This window comes from Hemitrygon akajei, chromosome 7, assembly GCF_048418815.1.
Source record: "Hemitrygon akajei chromosome 7, sHemAka1.3, whole genome shotgun sequence".
NCBI classification, from domain to species: domain Eukaryota; kingdom Metazoa; phylum Chordata; class Chondrichthyes; order Myliobatiformes; family Dasyatidae; genus Hemitrygon; species Hemitrygon akajei.
This window is the reverse complement of record NC_133130.1, coordinates 159,265,372-159,281,801: the sequence shown is the minus strand read 5'-3', so window position 1 is coordinate 159,281,801 and position 16,430 is coordinate 159,265,372. Positions and strand designations below refer to the sequence as shown.

At 49.8% G+C, this 16,430-nt stretch overlaps 1 protein-coding gene across 1 annotated transcript in view; it reads right to left on the bottom strand.

The window, feature by feature from the left end:
• Window positions 1-566: 566 nt before the first annotated feature.
• The window catches only part of notch1b (notch receptor 1b), a 101,431-nt gene continuing 85,567 nt past the window's right edge, over window positions 567-16,430 (bottom strand). The window contains 8 exon segments of the mRNA XM_073052307.1: window positions 567-2,693; window positions 6,391-6,488; window positions 8,448-8,595; window positions 10,416-10,717; window positions 11,613-11,778; window positions 12,334-12,427; window positions 14,922-15,138; window positions 15,825-15,973. Of these exon segments, the coding sequence (XP_072908408.1) occupies window positions 1,323-2,693; window positions 6,391-6,488; window positions 8,448-8,595; window positions 10,416-10,717; window positions 11,613-11,778; window positions 12,334-12,427; window positions 14,922-15,138; window positions 15,825-15,973 (2,545 nt within the window). The 3' untranslated portion in view covers window positions 567-1,322.

The following is a 16,430-nucleotide window of genomic DNA, read 5'->3' as shown; positions in this document are numbered from 1 at the left end:
CCTGGTTTCAATCGCAGGAGAGAATTGACAATTATGAGCTGAGCATCCTCTGAGAACATTAACATGACGCCCCCCTGATAATACTGAAAACTAAACACGCAAAGATGCTGTAATTTGTTCCAAATGGGCTGTCCGCTACAACCTGTGATAGTGTCTGGAATTCACGTCATCAAATGCCCTAGTTGGGGGGGTGGGGGCTCAGTCCTCTCACACACACATAGACGTGGATGTGAACACATACAGGAGTGTGAAAGCGAGTGTGCGAGAATAAGCCGTAGGGATGCTGGGTGTGGGGGAGGCAACCTGAGGGTGCGTAAATGTGGGAATCAGCGGCTGCAACTGTGTGAGTGAGAGACAGTGAATGGAGAGAGAGAGAGAGAGGGAGAGAGAGGATAGAGCGAGAGAGAGAGAGAGAGAGGGGGGGAGGGGAGAGGGGGAGGGGGAGAGAGGGAGGGGGAGAGAGGGAGGGGGAGAGAGGGAGGGAGGGGGGGAGAGAGAGAGGGAGAGGGAGAGAGAGAGAGGGAGGGAGAGAGAGAGGGAGGAGAGAGAGAGAGAGGGAGGAGAGAGAGAGAGGGAGAGAGAGAGAGAGAGGGAGAGAGAGAGAGAGAGGGAGAGAGAGAGAGACACACACACACAGGGGGGTAGGGGGAGGGGCTGTGAAAGACTCACTGTGTGCCCAGTGAGTGAACTGGGTTGAATTCGCAGTGTGTGCATTTACCCTAAGGGACCAGCACTGGTCACTGGTGTGTTGTGGGGGCAGAGAGGGTGCACCTTACCCAAGGGTATACAGTGTGTACACAAACTTATTTCACTCTTTTCTTCAAAGATTCTGAACTCATATATAAATATAAGTCATACTATTTTTATACATTTATCATTAGCAAGAGATCGATCGGCTAAAAATTCATCGACACAAAAACCAGCTATCTATTCTTTCTGTTTTAAAAGTGTCAGGTTTCTATAAAAACAACACTGTCTCTAACCATCAGTCAGGCTCTGAGATGGGGTATTAGCATCCATAAAATAAACTGCCCATATCTCAAACATAACAAAAAAAAGAATTAAATAAAATAAAAACACAGTAAAAATGTAAAGTACATAAATAAATTAAAGGAAAACACAGAACAAAAATCCATCCCTTGTTCATTTGCTCCTAATCAGACACTGGACACGGCCTTCTCCGATAGTCCAACGGATGGGCCCCCGCTGTTGCATCTCACCTTGGCGGCTTCCTCCTCTGTGTGGCTGAGCTGCCTGAACCCCAGGGGGCTGAGGGAGGGGAGATGAGAACGGGTTTGTCGGGGGGAGGGGCTGGAAAGTTCTCACTTGAAGACCTGATCGGAGAGAAGTCCCTTCTGGGAGTGCATGCTGGTCGGGGGACTGGAGATGCCCTCTGACCAGTCGGACATGTTGGAGTGGGGCGAGGAGCTGGACCACTGGTCGGGGGACTCAGGCGAGGGGGTCAGGAAAGGGTGGTCAGCCAGGTGCAGCTGGTGGCTGGGCGTGTTGTCCAGGGGCGAGGAGTAGCCGTGCTGCGAGGGGGGGGTCAGGAACTGGGTGGTGGCCATCGACTGACTCATGGAGCTCGGCAGCGAGGTTGGGAGGAGCTGGGTCTCCTGGGCCGAAATGGCGTGGACTGGGAGGCTGCTGCCCCCCAGCTGGGGCAAGTCGGCCTGCCTCGGGTCAGCGCCACAGTAGTTTTGACCCATGGAGCGAGCGGTGCCGCTGGGCATGGAACCGAGTGCCGAGACGCCCTGAGGCGGCTGCTGCATCAGGTGCGGCTGTGGCAGGGCGGTGGTGCTGGTCAGGCCTTGGTAGCTGACGATCTGTGACAAGGAGGTGTTGGGCAGCCCGTTGTGTAGCGAGGTGATCATTCCATGCTGACTCTGCTGCAGGCCCCTGGCATGGCCCTGCGCTGGGTTCCTCATGGGGTTGTAGGGGTTCTGGACCATCCCCGTCTGCATCTGCGTCAGCCAGTCGCACTGGCCGCTCATTGCGCCAGCCCCTCCCAAGTTCATGGTCATGGAGGTGCTGCTGATGGCCTGCCCGTTGGAGCCGGGCAGGTGGGAGAGACGGGGGGCCACCGATTCAAAGACCATCCTGTTGCCTCCTCCCAGTGTCTCCTGCTTCCTGCCCATGCCGAGATGGCTCAGGTTGAGGTGGCCGTCCACTGCCAACCCCTGCAGGTGGTTGAGTTGGATGGAAGGCGACTGTTGGAAGGGAGGTGTCAGCAGGGGGGGGGAAGCCACGTCTGACAGGTAGGCATGGGAGGACTCCATGGAATCAACAGGAGACAAGACCGAGGAGCTGTCCAACAGGCTTCCCTTCCCGTCCTGGGACTTCTTCCTCTTTACCTTGGCTTCTTTGGATTCTTTGCCGTTGGCCCCCTTGGCGTTGCTCTTCCGAGACTTCTTGCTGGGGCCAGCTGGCTTGGCGCTGCCCATGTAGCCGTTGGGCGAGCAGATGGGCGGGGAGAGGTTGGTGGCGTTGCCACCCATCTGCACCTGGGGGCTCCTCACCAGGTTGTATTCATCCAGCAGCCTCACAATGTCATGGTGCATGCGCTCCTGCGCTATGTCGCGGGGCAGCCGGTCCATGTGATCAGTGATCTCGCGGTTCGCGAAGTGCTCGAGCAGCAGCTTGCCCGTCTCGTAGCTCCCTTCCCGCGCTGCCAGGAAGAGCGGGGTCTCCTCCTGAAAAGACAAAGGACGGTGGTGGGTAAGGCAGAGATCAACAAAAAACTCTACAACGTCAAGCACTCTAAAATAGATGTACGACACCAAAACGTAACAAATTGGCCACTTTACCCTTTAAGCCTCCTGTTCCATCCAATGTGGTCACCGTCCTACTGTCCTACAGTGTCTACCCATCACTGGGCTCCTACAGTGTCCAAATATGTACTGATCTTACTTCTGAATGTGAATATGATTAGTCAGTCCAAAACGCACAACCTCTCGAGCAAAGGTTTTTCTCATTGTCCTCACCCTTTTTTTCTGAGACTGTGCTCGCCCACCCCCTACCCTAGTTGTCCTCGCTCACCCCTACCCTAGTTGTCCTCGCCCACCCCCTACCCTAGTTGTCCTCGACCACTCCCTACCCTAGTTGTCCTTGCTCACCCCTACCCTAGTTGTCCTCGCCCACCCCCTACCCTAGTTGTCCTCGCCCACCCCCTACCCTAGAAGCATTCACTTCAGTTGGGAAGACAACCTAACAAGCTCTTGAAGAATTTTACATCTTGTGTAGTAATCATCTGTAGAGAAGGTGGGCCTGGTTTACTCACTCCTCTCGGGATAATCCCCTCTTCCCAGAACTAGTGAGCCTTTCTTGCATTGCTCTAGATCAGGATTTCCAACCTGGGGTCATGTACCCCTTGCTTAATGGTATTGGTCCATGGCATAAAAATGGTTGGGAACCCTGCCCTAAAGCATAGTTTTTGTTAACTGGAGACAAAAAAAAAACTAGATCGCACTCAAGATGAGGTCTGTCTGGGCCCCATATAATTGCAATAGGACTTACTTGTAAAAACATGCACAGTTTTTGTTGATTCAGTTGTATGCTGTACCCACATGCTGATTGTCTGTGGTTCATTAATGAGACACTGAGGTTCCCTCTGTGTGAGAACCTTTTTGCAGCTTTTCTTACTTGTTGTTCAAAACTGACTAACTATATTCTCCGTTTCCTTTTCCATCTGCTTTAATCTTGCCCCTTCATATAACCTATTCATCTCCCCTCTTAGCCTCTCCACACCCACTTTAACAGCTTTCTTTTCCACTTGAGTTTGGTACTATCAGCAAACCCAGATACATTAGATAGACCATCATCCAAACCACTGACATAGACTGTGAATAAATGTCTCTTGCCACGCCCCATTAATTAAAAGCCAATTGATAGTGAGCTACTGTCTATGAACTAATCCTAAATCCATGCCAATGCATTATCCCAAACCCACAACCCCTAATTTAGGGCGGCTCTTTACCAAATGCCTTTTAAAACTTGACTTGTGTATGGTAGAGTAACACACACAAAATGCTGGAGGGACTCAGCAGTCAGGCAGCATTTACTCATCACTGTAAGTGGAGACAGTGATGGAGACAAAATGAGTTCCTCCAGCACTTTGTGTTACTCTGGGTTTCCAGCATCTGCAGAATCTCGTGTTTATGACTGACATATATTATTCTTTTTCTATACTGCTTGTACTTGAAAACTCTTAATAGATTTGTTAAAAAGACTTCCCTTTTCATGAAACTATGCAGATTCTGAGGAATCATGTTCTGATTATTACTTTGAACACCCACATTCCTAATAATGGGCTCTAACATTTGCCTTCTCTAAAGCTAAGCTACTGGAATGAGCTTCCTTGCTTATTCTCCCTTATCCAAGATTACGGTTCCCCCTTTCAATTCTCACACCCCATTTTGCACAATCCTTGCTGATTTGATTTGACTGCATGTTTCGACAAATACAGTTAATCTTTGGAAAAAAAAGTCTGGGAAGTTCTGAAAGATGCAGACCAATGCACCCATTGTTCCTGCAGACAAATCCTAAATCAGGCAAATTCAACAATCAGACACAGTAGGCAAGGACGGATTTTAGTCCCATTAATTTCTCCAGTACTATTTCTTCATGAACAGTAATTGCTCATTCTCACTGAAGCCTTGGACTCTCTGTTGTTTCTGGTACAATTGTTTTCTCCTTTTCTTCTGTAACAGTTTGTAAAATGTCCCTTTTCTGTCATTAAAGTGATCCCAGATTTTGCCAGGAGCTGTGTTTTCTTGAGGAAATCTTTTTTCACAATCCTATGCAAGTCTTATAAACTGATCTTATTCTCTTGCTCCTTTCCCATGATCCTTTCCCTTCTCCAGTTCTGTATCACTTTCGCCAATCACCTTTCCAGCTCTTAGCTTCATCCCACCCCCTCTGGTCTTCTCCTATCATTTCGCATTCCCCCTCCCCCCACTACTTTCAAATCTCTTACTATCTTTCCTTTCGGTTAGTCCTGACGAAGGGTCTCGGCCCGAAACGTCGACAGTGCTTCTCCCTATAGATGCTGCCTGGCCTGCTGTGTTCCACCAGCATTTTGTGTGTGTTGTTATTCTCTTGCTGGTTTATTTGCAAGTTACTGTGTCTCTTTGCCAACTTTTCAGTTATCTTTTGTACACGTTCTAAATCCCTTCCAATCTTCAGACTTATCTGCTCTTTTTGGCAACATTATAAACTGTGCTCCTTAATCTAATCGTATCTTTATCTTTATTTGATAAACATGGCCAGCTCATATTTCTCACAGAGTTTTTCTTACGAGAATGGATGTTTGTTATGACACGGAAGCAGCTGATTTAGTCCACTATGCCCAAGCTGGCTCTTTCAAAGAGCTATCTAAACAGACTCACTCCCCCAATCTCTGTCTAAAACTTCTTTCACATCATATATCTATCCAATTTCTGTTTGACAGATGCTCTTGAATCTGTCTTCATTACTGCTTCAGACAGCAAGTATAATTTGGAGGTGGTGCAGAGGAAGTTTACGAGGTTGATTCTGGTGATGAGGGGGTTAACCTCTGAGGAGAGATTAAGGTGCCTGGGACTATACTTGCTGGAATTCAAACGATGAGAGGGGAATCCTACAGAAATATATAAAATCGTGAAGGGGATAGGTAAGATAGAGGCAGGAAAGTTGTTTCCACTGGTAAGTAGACTAGAACTGGAGACATAGCCTCAAGATTCGAGGCAATAGATTTAGGATGGAGGTTCTGTCCACTAGAGGCCCAGAGGATGTGTCGTGTGTGTGTGTGAGAGAGAAGAGGCCCAGAGGGTGTGTCGTGTGTGTGAGAGAGAGAGAGAGAGAGAGAAAGGGGCTTGATTGTGTGCTTGTTTTGTTGTTTGTTATGTTCTGCTGAACATCATGGGTGTGTTGTGTTGGTACTGAAAAGTGTGGTGACACTGGGGGTTGTCCCCAGCACATCCCTAGCTGCGTTGGCATGTTTCACTGTTTGTCTCAATGTACACGTGATAAATAAATCTGAATCCAGGATGAGGAGAAGCTGCTTTTCCCAGAGAGTAGTGAATCTATGGAATTCTCTGCCCAGGGAAACAGTAGAGGCTACCTCATTAAATCTGTTTAAGATATTTAGATAAGATTTCTCTAGCAGAGGAATTAAGGGCTGTGGGGGAAAAGGTGGAGCTGAGTCCAAGATAAGCCAAAATCTTATTGAATGGCAGAACAGGCTTGATGGGCCAAATGGCCGACTCCTATCTTATGGATAAGCTTGCTTTGTAAGTATACTTCTCTTCGTGTCCCCTCTGGTTTTCTGGTACTGAGTGAGACCGCCATGTCTTGGTTGTGCCCCGTGCCTCCCCAGGCCCCACAGGGTCAGTGTACCTCCGGTATCCTCACCTTGTTATCCTGCATGTCCTTGTTGGCTCCGTTTTTCAGCAGCACCATCGTGGCCTCCACGTTGTTGACGGCAGCTGCCCAGTGTAAGGCTGACTTCCCTGGTTTGACAGAAACACAATGGGCTTTAGTTATCAACCCCATCCCAGTCTCCCAGTCCTCTTGATACGGGAGTCCACCACTTTACATTGGGGATTGGGGTAGGGAGAGGGGCAGAAATCAATAACCGTGCACAGCTTTCTACATTGGTTTATGGCTATATATAGAATGTGAGAGGTTTTGGCCTCTCTTTGAGTATCTAAGTGGCTGTTCCTTAAGTTCTAGTTGCACTTCATCCCCACCATTCGATCTTCAGTCACCTGGTGCACCTGGGGGTGGGTCAGTCAGTGGGGGTACTCGCCTGGACATGGGGGTGGGTCAGTCAGTGGGGGTACTCTCCTGGACATGGGGGTGGGTCAGTCAGTGGGGTACTCTCCCGGACATGGGGGTGGGTCAGTCAGTGGGGGTACTCTCCCGGACATGGGGGTGGGTCAGTCAGTGGGGGTACTCTCCCGGACATGGGGGTGGGTCAGTCAGTAGGGGTACTCTCCCGGACATGGGGGTGGGTCAGTCAGTGGGGTACCTCCCGGACATGGGGGTGGGTCAGTCAGTGGGGGTACTCTCCTGGACATGGGGGTGGGTCAGTCAGTGGGGTACTCTCCCGGACATGGGGTGGGTCAGTCAGTGGGGGTACTCTCCCGGACATGGGGTGGGTCAGTCAGTGGGGGTACTCTCCCGGACATGGGGTGGGTCAGTCAGTGAGGTACTCTCCCGGACATGGGGGTGGGTCAGTCAGTGGGGTACTCTCCTGGACATGGCCAATGGTGGGTCAGTCAGTGGGGTACTCTCCTGGACATGGCCAATGGTGGGTCAGTCAGTGGGGTACACTCCTGGACATGGGGTGGGTCAGTCAGTGGGGTACTCTCCTGGACATGGGGGTGGGTCAGTCAGTGGGGGTACTCTCCCGGACATGGGGGTGGGTCAGTCAGTGGGGGTACTCTCCCGGACATGGGGGTGGGTCAGTCAGTGGGGTACTCTCCCGGACATGGGGGTGGGTCAGTCAGTGGGGTACTCTCCCGGACATGGGGGTGGGTCAGTCAGTGGGGTACTCTCCTGGACATGGGGGTGGGTCAGTCAGTGGGGGTACTCTCCTGGACATGGCCAATGGTGGGTCAGTCAGTGGGGTACTCTCCTGGACATGGGGGTGGGTCAGTCAGTGGGGGTACTCTCCTGGACATGGGGGTGGGTCAGTCAGTGGGGGTACTCTCCTGGACATGGGGGTGGGTCAGTCAGTGGGGTACTCTCCTGGACATGGCCAATGGTGGGTCAGTCAGTGGGGTACTCTCCTGGACATGGCCAATGGTGGGTCAGTCAGTGGGGGTACTCTCCTGGACATGGGGGTGGGTCAGTCAGTGGGGTACTCTCCCGGACATGGAGGTGGGTCAGTCAGTGGGGGTACTCTCCTGGACATGGCCAATGGTGGTCGTCCATGGGTCCAGGCAGCCGGCAGTCAAGGGTTCTGCCCAAGCCGATTGCTTGCCCCCCTTCCGGGGTTACATTCACGTCCATGTGTCCCTGGAGAAGGGAAAGACAGCACCTATGGGTACATCGGGGGGCCTTTTGGGACCAGAGGGTCTCACGGAGGCTCGAGTGTCTGCTGGATAAAGATGACCGTGTGGTAATTGGAAGCTGTTTACTGTAAATTGTGTGAACAGTGGAATGTGGTAATGTAATGGGGTTGCTCACACAACGAAACAGATTGGATGGGCTGATTGGCCTAGTTCTGCTCCTCTGTCTATAGTAATCCTGTAATCACTAAACAAGCCCCTTTTAAAAAAAAATCTTACATTCCAATCTGATTTCCTCCCCATATCTGATCCTCTGGTCTCAGATCCTCTCATCTACACAGTGAATTTTGACCAGATAACCTTGAATCATCACCTCCTGACCCTTCCAGATCCTCCAGTTCCCTGCCTCTCCACCCACTCGTTCCTCCTGCAGCCTCAACAACAGCCCCTTACCAAAGTCATCTACTGCGTTGACGTCGGCATGGCAGTTCACCAGTTCTTCCACCATTCCCTCCACGGCCAGGCGTGCGGCCAGGATCAGCGGTGTGGTCCCATCGTGCATCCGTGCATCCAGGTCTGTTGCTCGATTCCGGATCAGGATCTGGAGGGAAGGGAATAGAGCACACGTCAGGAGGAGGCTATTCGGCCCATCAGAGGAACAGGGGGCCATTAAGTGAATCAGTAACACAAGAATAGGGGGCATTACTGAGTTTCCCATCTGTAACACGACACGACCATTCAGCTCCACACAGGGAGAGAAGTGCCCCCCCCCCCCCCACCAACCCCTGGAGCCACAAAGGGACAACAGATGCCATTCAGGACTTTGTAGCACGCCATCAATCTCCCAAATGTGCTTGAACCACCTACAGAGAGGCAGGCAGAAGATACAATAGGGTCTTTTAAGAGACTCTTGGATAGGCACATTAAGCTTAGTAAAATAGAGGGCTACACGCTAGGGAAATTCCAGGTAGTTTCTACAGTAGGTTTCATGGTCAGCATAACATTGTGGGCCGGTTTTCTATGTTCTAAGTCATACAATTTTCCCTCCATGTGTTACATAGAAACTGGAGAAGACAACCCAACCCTTCCCCTCGAGCCAGTCACAAAGAGACCTTCCCCAGCCCCGCTGAGTCTGTCACAGAGCAAATGGAGTCCTCTCAGGCCCTCCTCTGAGCTCGCAAATGGGAAGAGGAGAAACCCAATCCATCCTCTGTCAAGGGCAGTCACACAGGAAGCAGAGGGACTCCATCTTTCATCAAAGATCCCCAGAACCTGGGGCCATGCCGTCTTCTCACTGCGACCATCAGGTAGGAGAGACAGAAGCCTAAAGGCACACACCAGCCAATTCAACAAGTTACTTCCCTTCAACCAATCGGTTCTTGGACCAACAGGCACAACCCAAATCACTAACTCAGTATCTCATCACCATGACCAGTATGCGCCACAGTGGACTGTGTTTTCTTCTTTGCTGTCCTAATTGAGTTCTTTCTTGTATAATCTCATAATTAACGATGTTAGCTTTTTTCGCTTGTTGTCTACCTGATGTAATGTGCCTGCGTCAGTTTCCCGTTGCACCTCTGCCGTCACGACAAAGGCATGTACGCCGTGAAGATCAGCAGCACATCTACAGATGTACAGTGGAGAGCATTCTGACTGTCTGGTGTGGAGGCTCCAAAGCACAAAGTTGCAGAGGGTTGTGGGCTCGGCCAGCTCCATTGTGGGTGCAAGCTCCCCACCATCTTCACAAGGCAAAGCTCCGAGAAGGTGCATCCATCACGGTGCCCTCACCGTCCAGAACACGCCTCATTTTCATTACTACCATCAGCGAGGAGGAACGCACCTGCTCACTGTTTTCGGAACAACTTCTTCCCCTCTGCCATCAGATTTCTGAGCGGTCCATGATTTCACAAAAACAACCTTGCTATTTTGCTCCCTTTTTACACTATTTATTTATTTTTTATATATTCTTATTGTAATGTATAGTATTTTTATGTATTGCACTGTACTGCTGTCGTAAAACAAATTTCGCAACATAAGAAAGCTGACTCTGATTATTGTTCTAATGACAATAAACTGGCCTCCAAGAGGACCACCCCCTTGTTGGGGTTTGGAGGCTTTTGTGCCTCAGTGACCCAGAGAGCTGTGCTGGTTGGAGCCAGGGCTTTATGCTTTGGTAGGGTCGCCCATGCCAAATGGGTCAAAGGGCAAAGGCCAGACAAAACTGTTACGGAAACAGCAATGAAGAATCCTTCTACATCTGAGTGGCTGTGGACAGAGAGAGATGGGGACCTTCATAGTTGCCCTAAATGCCAGCGGTGTAAAGAAGGGCAATAAAATTAACTTTGACTTTGATCACAGCTGGAAGCCCGTCCTGTCAGTTAGTCAGATAGCAGCTGGCCTGTGGCTCGTGCTAGTACCCACCTGGAAAACTCCCTGGGCATCCGCGGCCACAGCAGCGTGTAATGGCGTCCTGCCCATGTTGTCCTGAATGTTGGCATCGGCGCTGGATTCAAGGAGACGCTTGGCAGCGTCAGACCGGGCATAGCGGGCAGCCAAGTGAAGGGCGGTTTCGCCCGTCCGGTCCGTCTGGTTGTGGAGGTTGGCCCCCTGGTAGATGAAATCGGAGATGAGGTTGCCTGGGGCGTCGTCCACTTCCTCCTCGCTGTTGCCCGTTTCCAGGCCACCCCCGCTGCACGAGGCAATCATCAGGGGAGTGAAGCCATCTGTGGAGACAAACCAGCTGGTGACTCCTCCATGGACTCTGTCTGCACTTCTCGCTGCCTCAGTAAAGCAGCCCCTCCCCAGTCACCCCACACATGGCAGAAGATACAAAAGCCTGAAAGCATGTACCACCAGGCTCAAAGACAACTTTCATCAAACACTTGTGTAAGAAGGACACTTGTCCGCACAGTCTACCTTGTTACGACCTTGCCCTTTACCGTTTGCCTGCTCTGCCCTTATCTGGCAGGTTTTACTCTTGATTCCGAATTGTTCGCGTTTCACTTTGTTCTAGCCCAACGCACTGAGTAATGATTTGATCTGTATGAACAGTTTGCAAGACAAGCTTTTCACTGTAACATGGTACATGTGAGAATACCTTGCAATAAAGTTGCCATAGAAACATGCTCCCCAACCCGGCCTCATTCCACCCACCCAGGCTCAAGGAAAGCTTCCATCCCACTGACTCTTGAATGGACATCTTGTATGGTAAAAATGAGCTCTTCATCTTTCAGTCTCTCTCAGCACGACCCTTGCATTTTATTTGCCCACGTGCACAGTGCTGTGCGACACTGTATTCTGCCTTCTGTTATTTATTTTCCCCCTTTGCACTACCCCGACATACCCGTGTGCCGATGACACACAAAAAAAAGTTTCTCACCGTATTTGGGCACATGTGACAATACTAAACCAATTACTGGCGTCACACAACTCAGCCCACTGTCAAAGCTCAGCTCCAATCCAAACCCCACCTCACAGTAAACTCTCCCCCCTCCCTGTACAAACATGCCTGATCACATATAAGCCACTCTATACAGTGCCTTCCTAGAGAGAAGTTTTACCTAGCGGCGTGCAGAGTTCTTTTCGTATATTACAGACCGAATGAGATGGGTAACATACCTGGGCCCCTGACGTTGACATCTATACAGTCGGGCTCGATTTCACCCTGGGGCGGGGTTGGCGCCATGCTCGGCAGCCGAAGGTCAGCGGCGTCCAGGTGCTGCTGGGTCCACTGTCTGTGGTCAGTGTGGTCCTCACGGTTTGCCAGGATCGCCTGCTCTTCAAACTGCCAGAGAGCACAAGCGCAGGAGGACATCGTCACAGAGCGTCTCAGCGCTGCTTTGTGAGGGAGAGTGAGCGAGTGGGACGGAGGGAGGGGAGGACGGAGAGAGCAAAGCTGTACAGGTGCAGCCCGGCACCTTCCATGGTGGAAAAGCCCAGTGCAATGGAATGGGCCAGTACGGGAGGAGTGTTAAAATAATGCAGGGTACTGCCAACCCTGGGTGTTAGAGGAATGTATTGGGGTAGTGATGAGGTGGGTGGGTGGGTGGGTACTGGAACTGATCCAGCTGGATGGAGTGAATCACAGGGTAGGTTTCAGCCCAAGAGATGAGGGTGCTCATCCCTCTCCCCAATCAGCCTCCGACAGGAGGTCCAAGGTACTATTAGAGTCATATTCCCCTTCTTCGACCAGTGTCATTTCGACTGGAAATGGCAGATTGAATACTGAATGAATGGGCCTGCGATCCTCTTGTCCACAAAGACAGGGAGAGAGCTGGGGGCCAAGGGGTTAGTGGGGATGTGTGTTCTGTTTCATATTTGTCACATGGAGGTTCTATACCTTGAACCTTTTCGTGTCTATTCCACTGTCGTCACCCCAGTGCTCGTTCTGGTTGTCGTCCATGAGAGCTCCATCAGAAACGTTCTTCAGTGGCCTGTGAAAAAGTACCAAGAGGAGGGTGACCCCTGCTATCTAAATACTCGCTCACTCAGCAGCCCAGCCCCGACAAACAGAGTGATTCCCAGACTCCCGGGTGGCAGAGGGTGATGGGGAGACAGGTGGTGGTGGGGCAGAGCTGAGGGGGAAAAGGGGAGAGAGGGAGGGGAGAGAGGGAGGGGGAGAGGGAGGGGGAGAGGGAGGGGGAGGGAGGGAGAGGGAGAGAGGGGAGAGAAAGGAGGTCAGAGAGATGAGGGGGAAAGAGGAGGGGGAGAGGGGGAGGGAGGGAGAGGGAGAGAGGGGAGAGAAAGGAGGTCAGAGAGATGAGGGGGAAAGAGGAGGGGGAGAGAGGAGGGAGCGGAAGGGAGTTCAAGTTGGTGGGAGAGAAAGAAGAGAGGGGAGAGAGGGAGTTGAAGGAGGGTATTATGGAATGAAGGTGAGACAAAGAATGGGAGAAAGGAACAATAGAGGAGATATATGGGAGAGATGGATGAGAGGGAGGAGAAGGAGGAAGGAGATGTAGAAAAGGAGGGAAATGAGGAGAGGAAATGAGTGAAGAAACATGAGCGAGAGAAAGGAAAGATGGGGAAGGAGTAAGAACAGAAAGGGGAGAGAGAAGTTAGTTAACAATGCATGAAGCTGATTGGCTGCATCTGGGGATTTTAAGAGAAACGGAGAAGGGAAAGAAAGATAAAAGGAGGAAAATACAAATTGAAACAGAGACAAAAAGTGCAGCAGTGTGTAAGAGAGCAGAGGGCAGAATAAATGAGATCTGTAAATATGTGTGTATGATAGAGGACAACTATTTCTCCCTCAGAATTGATATTTTAGGGTTCTTCTGAGAATAAACCTGCAGTGGAGCACCAGGAATGAGCAGGTTATTGAGTTCTATTAAAAGCTGGAACATTGGAAGAGTTGATTAAAGGTGAGAGCATCACAACAGCTAGATAGCTGGCATCCTGGGTAATGCCATGCCAGATAGTTCCAAATCTGTGATAAAGAAAACTTTTAATGAAATTTCTCATTAAAGATATGAATTTCTAAATTCTTGCAGAAGTAAAGCACATTAGTTTTGACAATCCTTTGCAAATCACTGACTAAATGTTAAAGAATTATTTTAAGTTGGGGGGGGGGGGGGTCAGAGATAGATCTGGATAAGAATGGCACCAGAAACACTAGTCTTCAGGAATGTGGAGAAGCAGGAGAAATTGTTCTTTGTTCTGAGACTGGTAGGAGGAGATCTAAAAAAGGTGTTGAAAATTCTGCTGCAGGACCTGATTCACAGTATTGAAGGATATGGAGGGTGTAGGGAGGTTTGACTCAGGAATCAAGTTGAGGAATACAGTTGGAGGTTGGCTGAGGAGATTAAAGGTCAGCTCAATGCAGAAGTTTAAAGTTATGAAGGAATAAGACCATATGTAGATAGATCCATCTAACTCTGCTGGATTGAGAGACAACGGACTGGATACAGAAATAAAATGAGATGTTTAGTACAAAAAGCAGCAAAATCCAGTTTCTACAATGTGGTCTGTGCAAGATGGAAGGAGGATAAAAGACTAACAGTGGGTTGGATGAGTGGTCAAGGAGAATAAGGCGAATGGAGACAGGGTGGGACGTTGGATTCGAGGACATTAAGGACCAAGACCTATGTGGACTGGATATAAATCTGAACAGAGTTATCAAGAGACACAAAGCTAGAACAAGCGGTAGATACCCAGCATACATGAACAAAGGGAGGGAACTGAGGAAATAATCACACACAGAAATAAAAGGGTGGGTAAGATAAGAAAATGTAAGGGATAGACTGAGGGGAGGAAAGCCCAGAAAGGCAGACCGATAGTCGAAGAAGCAGTCAGACAGAAGGGAGGCAGCTGGGATCAGACCGACAGACAGACATTAAGGTATTCAGACACAGACAGTCAACAAAAAGGCAGATAGGTACGACAGACAGATAGGCCAACAGGCGTGTCTAGAAGGCAGACAGGCATGCAGAGAGACAGATACTGAAGGGAGAGAGTGAAAGACAAGCGGGCGGACAGAGGCTGCAGGAAAGCAGCTGAACAATCAGTCTCGCAGACAGACGGATAGACGTGCCTAAACACACACACACACACACAAGGAGAGACAGGTGAGCTGACAAGATATTCGGACAAAGGACATTGTAAATCAGAACTATAAACAATCTTAAGCACATGAATGGGCCAGTGTGTGTAAATAATCTTTGCCCAAGTTTGGGGATTTGGTGGAGCTCTGGAGGTTTGGGAGAGGAAGGAGCTACACAGAGAATCTGTCGACTCTATTCTACACAACACTTCACAAGGACCCTCCCCCACTGGAATATTTCAATAAGCACACACCTTTGGAGCAAGCAGGCTATTGCCGAATGTTAAAATCCCCATTGCATAAACAAGTTGGCAATCTCCTTAATTGGGCATCACCTCGGGGAACCAGAAATCCAATGCGTCAGCAAACGGGTAAAACACCCAACTTACTTCAACCCGACAGAGTCCTCGCCAACCGGTTCGCGACGTTTCTTCTTGCTGGACTCGGTGACCTTGAACCCTTCGGGGAACCACAGCTGCCCGTGCTCCCGATGCCTCTTGCGAGACACCAGCACCCCCATCCCAATGAAGGCGAGGAAGATGAGCACAGACACCACCACGTACATGGGGTAGAGTTTAACGTCAGGAGGCCTCTCATTGCCTTTACCTGCGGAGAAGGGAGGAGGTGGAATTCATCAAACCGAGCCGTGTGATCAGGAAGCAGAGGAAGATCGAGGTGGTGAGATGTGGAGAGATAGAAGCAGAGACACAGGCAGAGCAAGGCCCAGACGGTGAGCAAGAGGGATGGAGAGAGAGAGAGAGAGAGAGACAGAGAAAGTATCTATGAGCAGCAGTAGGATCGAAAACCGTGAGCATTACATTTTATACATACGCACAAAAAGCGATTACGATTCAGCCTGTGTTATAAAACAAGGTCAGTTAAACGGTGGATAATCAGAATGCAAAAAACAATTGAGGGAGAGGAAACCGTCCCAAAACGCTCCCAGGGTTTGTTTTCTTTCCTTTAGACTTGAAGAAAGTCGAACTCTTCTCCCTCATGTGAGGGGAAAGGATTTAGCAATCATCAAATTAGTGCAGCGGTATTAATCTGTGAAAAGCCTAGGAATTACTGATGGATCCCAACTACAAAGACATCAACTTCTCAAGCACTCCGATCAATTCTTTCTTTTGCCTTAATGATTTGGCAGCTGATAACGGGTTAGGAGATGCCCTTCGAGATGTCGTTAATTATACTGTTGGAAAGTGTACCAGTTTGCTTGTCCTTCTCCTCTCATTTCAGGTTGGGGGAGGTGGGTGGCTGATCATGAAAGGAGAAGGGGAACTCCCACTTACTTTGCACGACCTCTATGTTGTAGGGGAGCTGTAGGCTGCCCTGGGAGGCCATGGCGCCCAGGAATGCTGCCACATCTGCTGCGCTGTTGAAGCAGTCTGAGAAAGTCTGATAACATTGCCGATTGTCAATCTCCAAGTAAACGATTGATCTTGAGGAGGAAAAATAAAGATCTCAAATTTATATTGTGCCATTCACCAAGCATTTTACAGTTAATGGAGTATTTCTACTATAGGAAACTCAGCAGGAATCGAGACTACAGCCTGACAGCCGAAGTCAGATCCCCGAGTGGGCCTCGAACGCAAAATTACTGAGGCGTAGCTGACATACTAAACACAATTGTACTAGTGAGCCCTGTATATACGTGTGTGTGTGTGTGTGTGTGTGTGTGTGTGTGTGTGTGTGTGTGTGTGTGTGTGTGTGTGTGTGTGTGTGTGTGTGTGTGTGTGTGTGTGTGTGTGTGTGTGTGTGTGTGTAAGTTTCACAGTAAGACCAAGAACAGGATCCCTGGAAAACCCGACCCTACACTCGTCGGTGTACCAACAGCATCTTGATCATGTGTCAGGAACAACTGAATGTGTCCTGTGTACAAGTTATGTTGAAGGCAG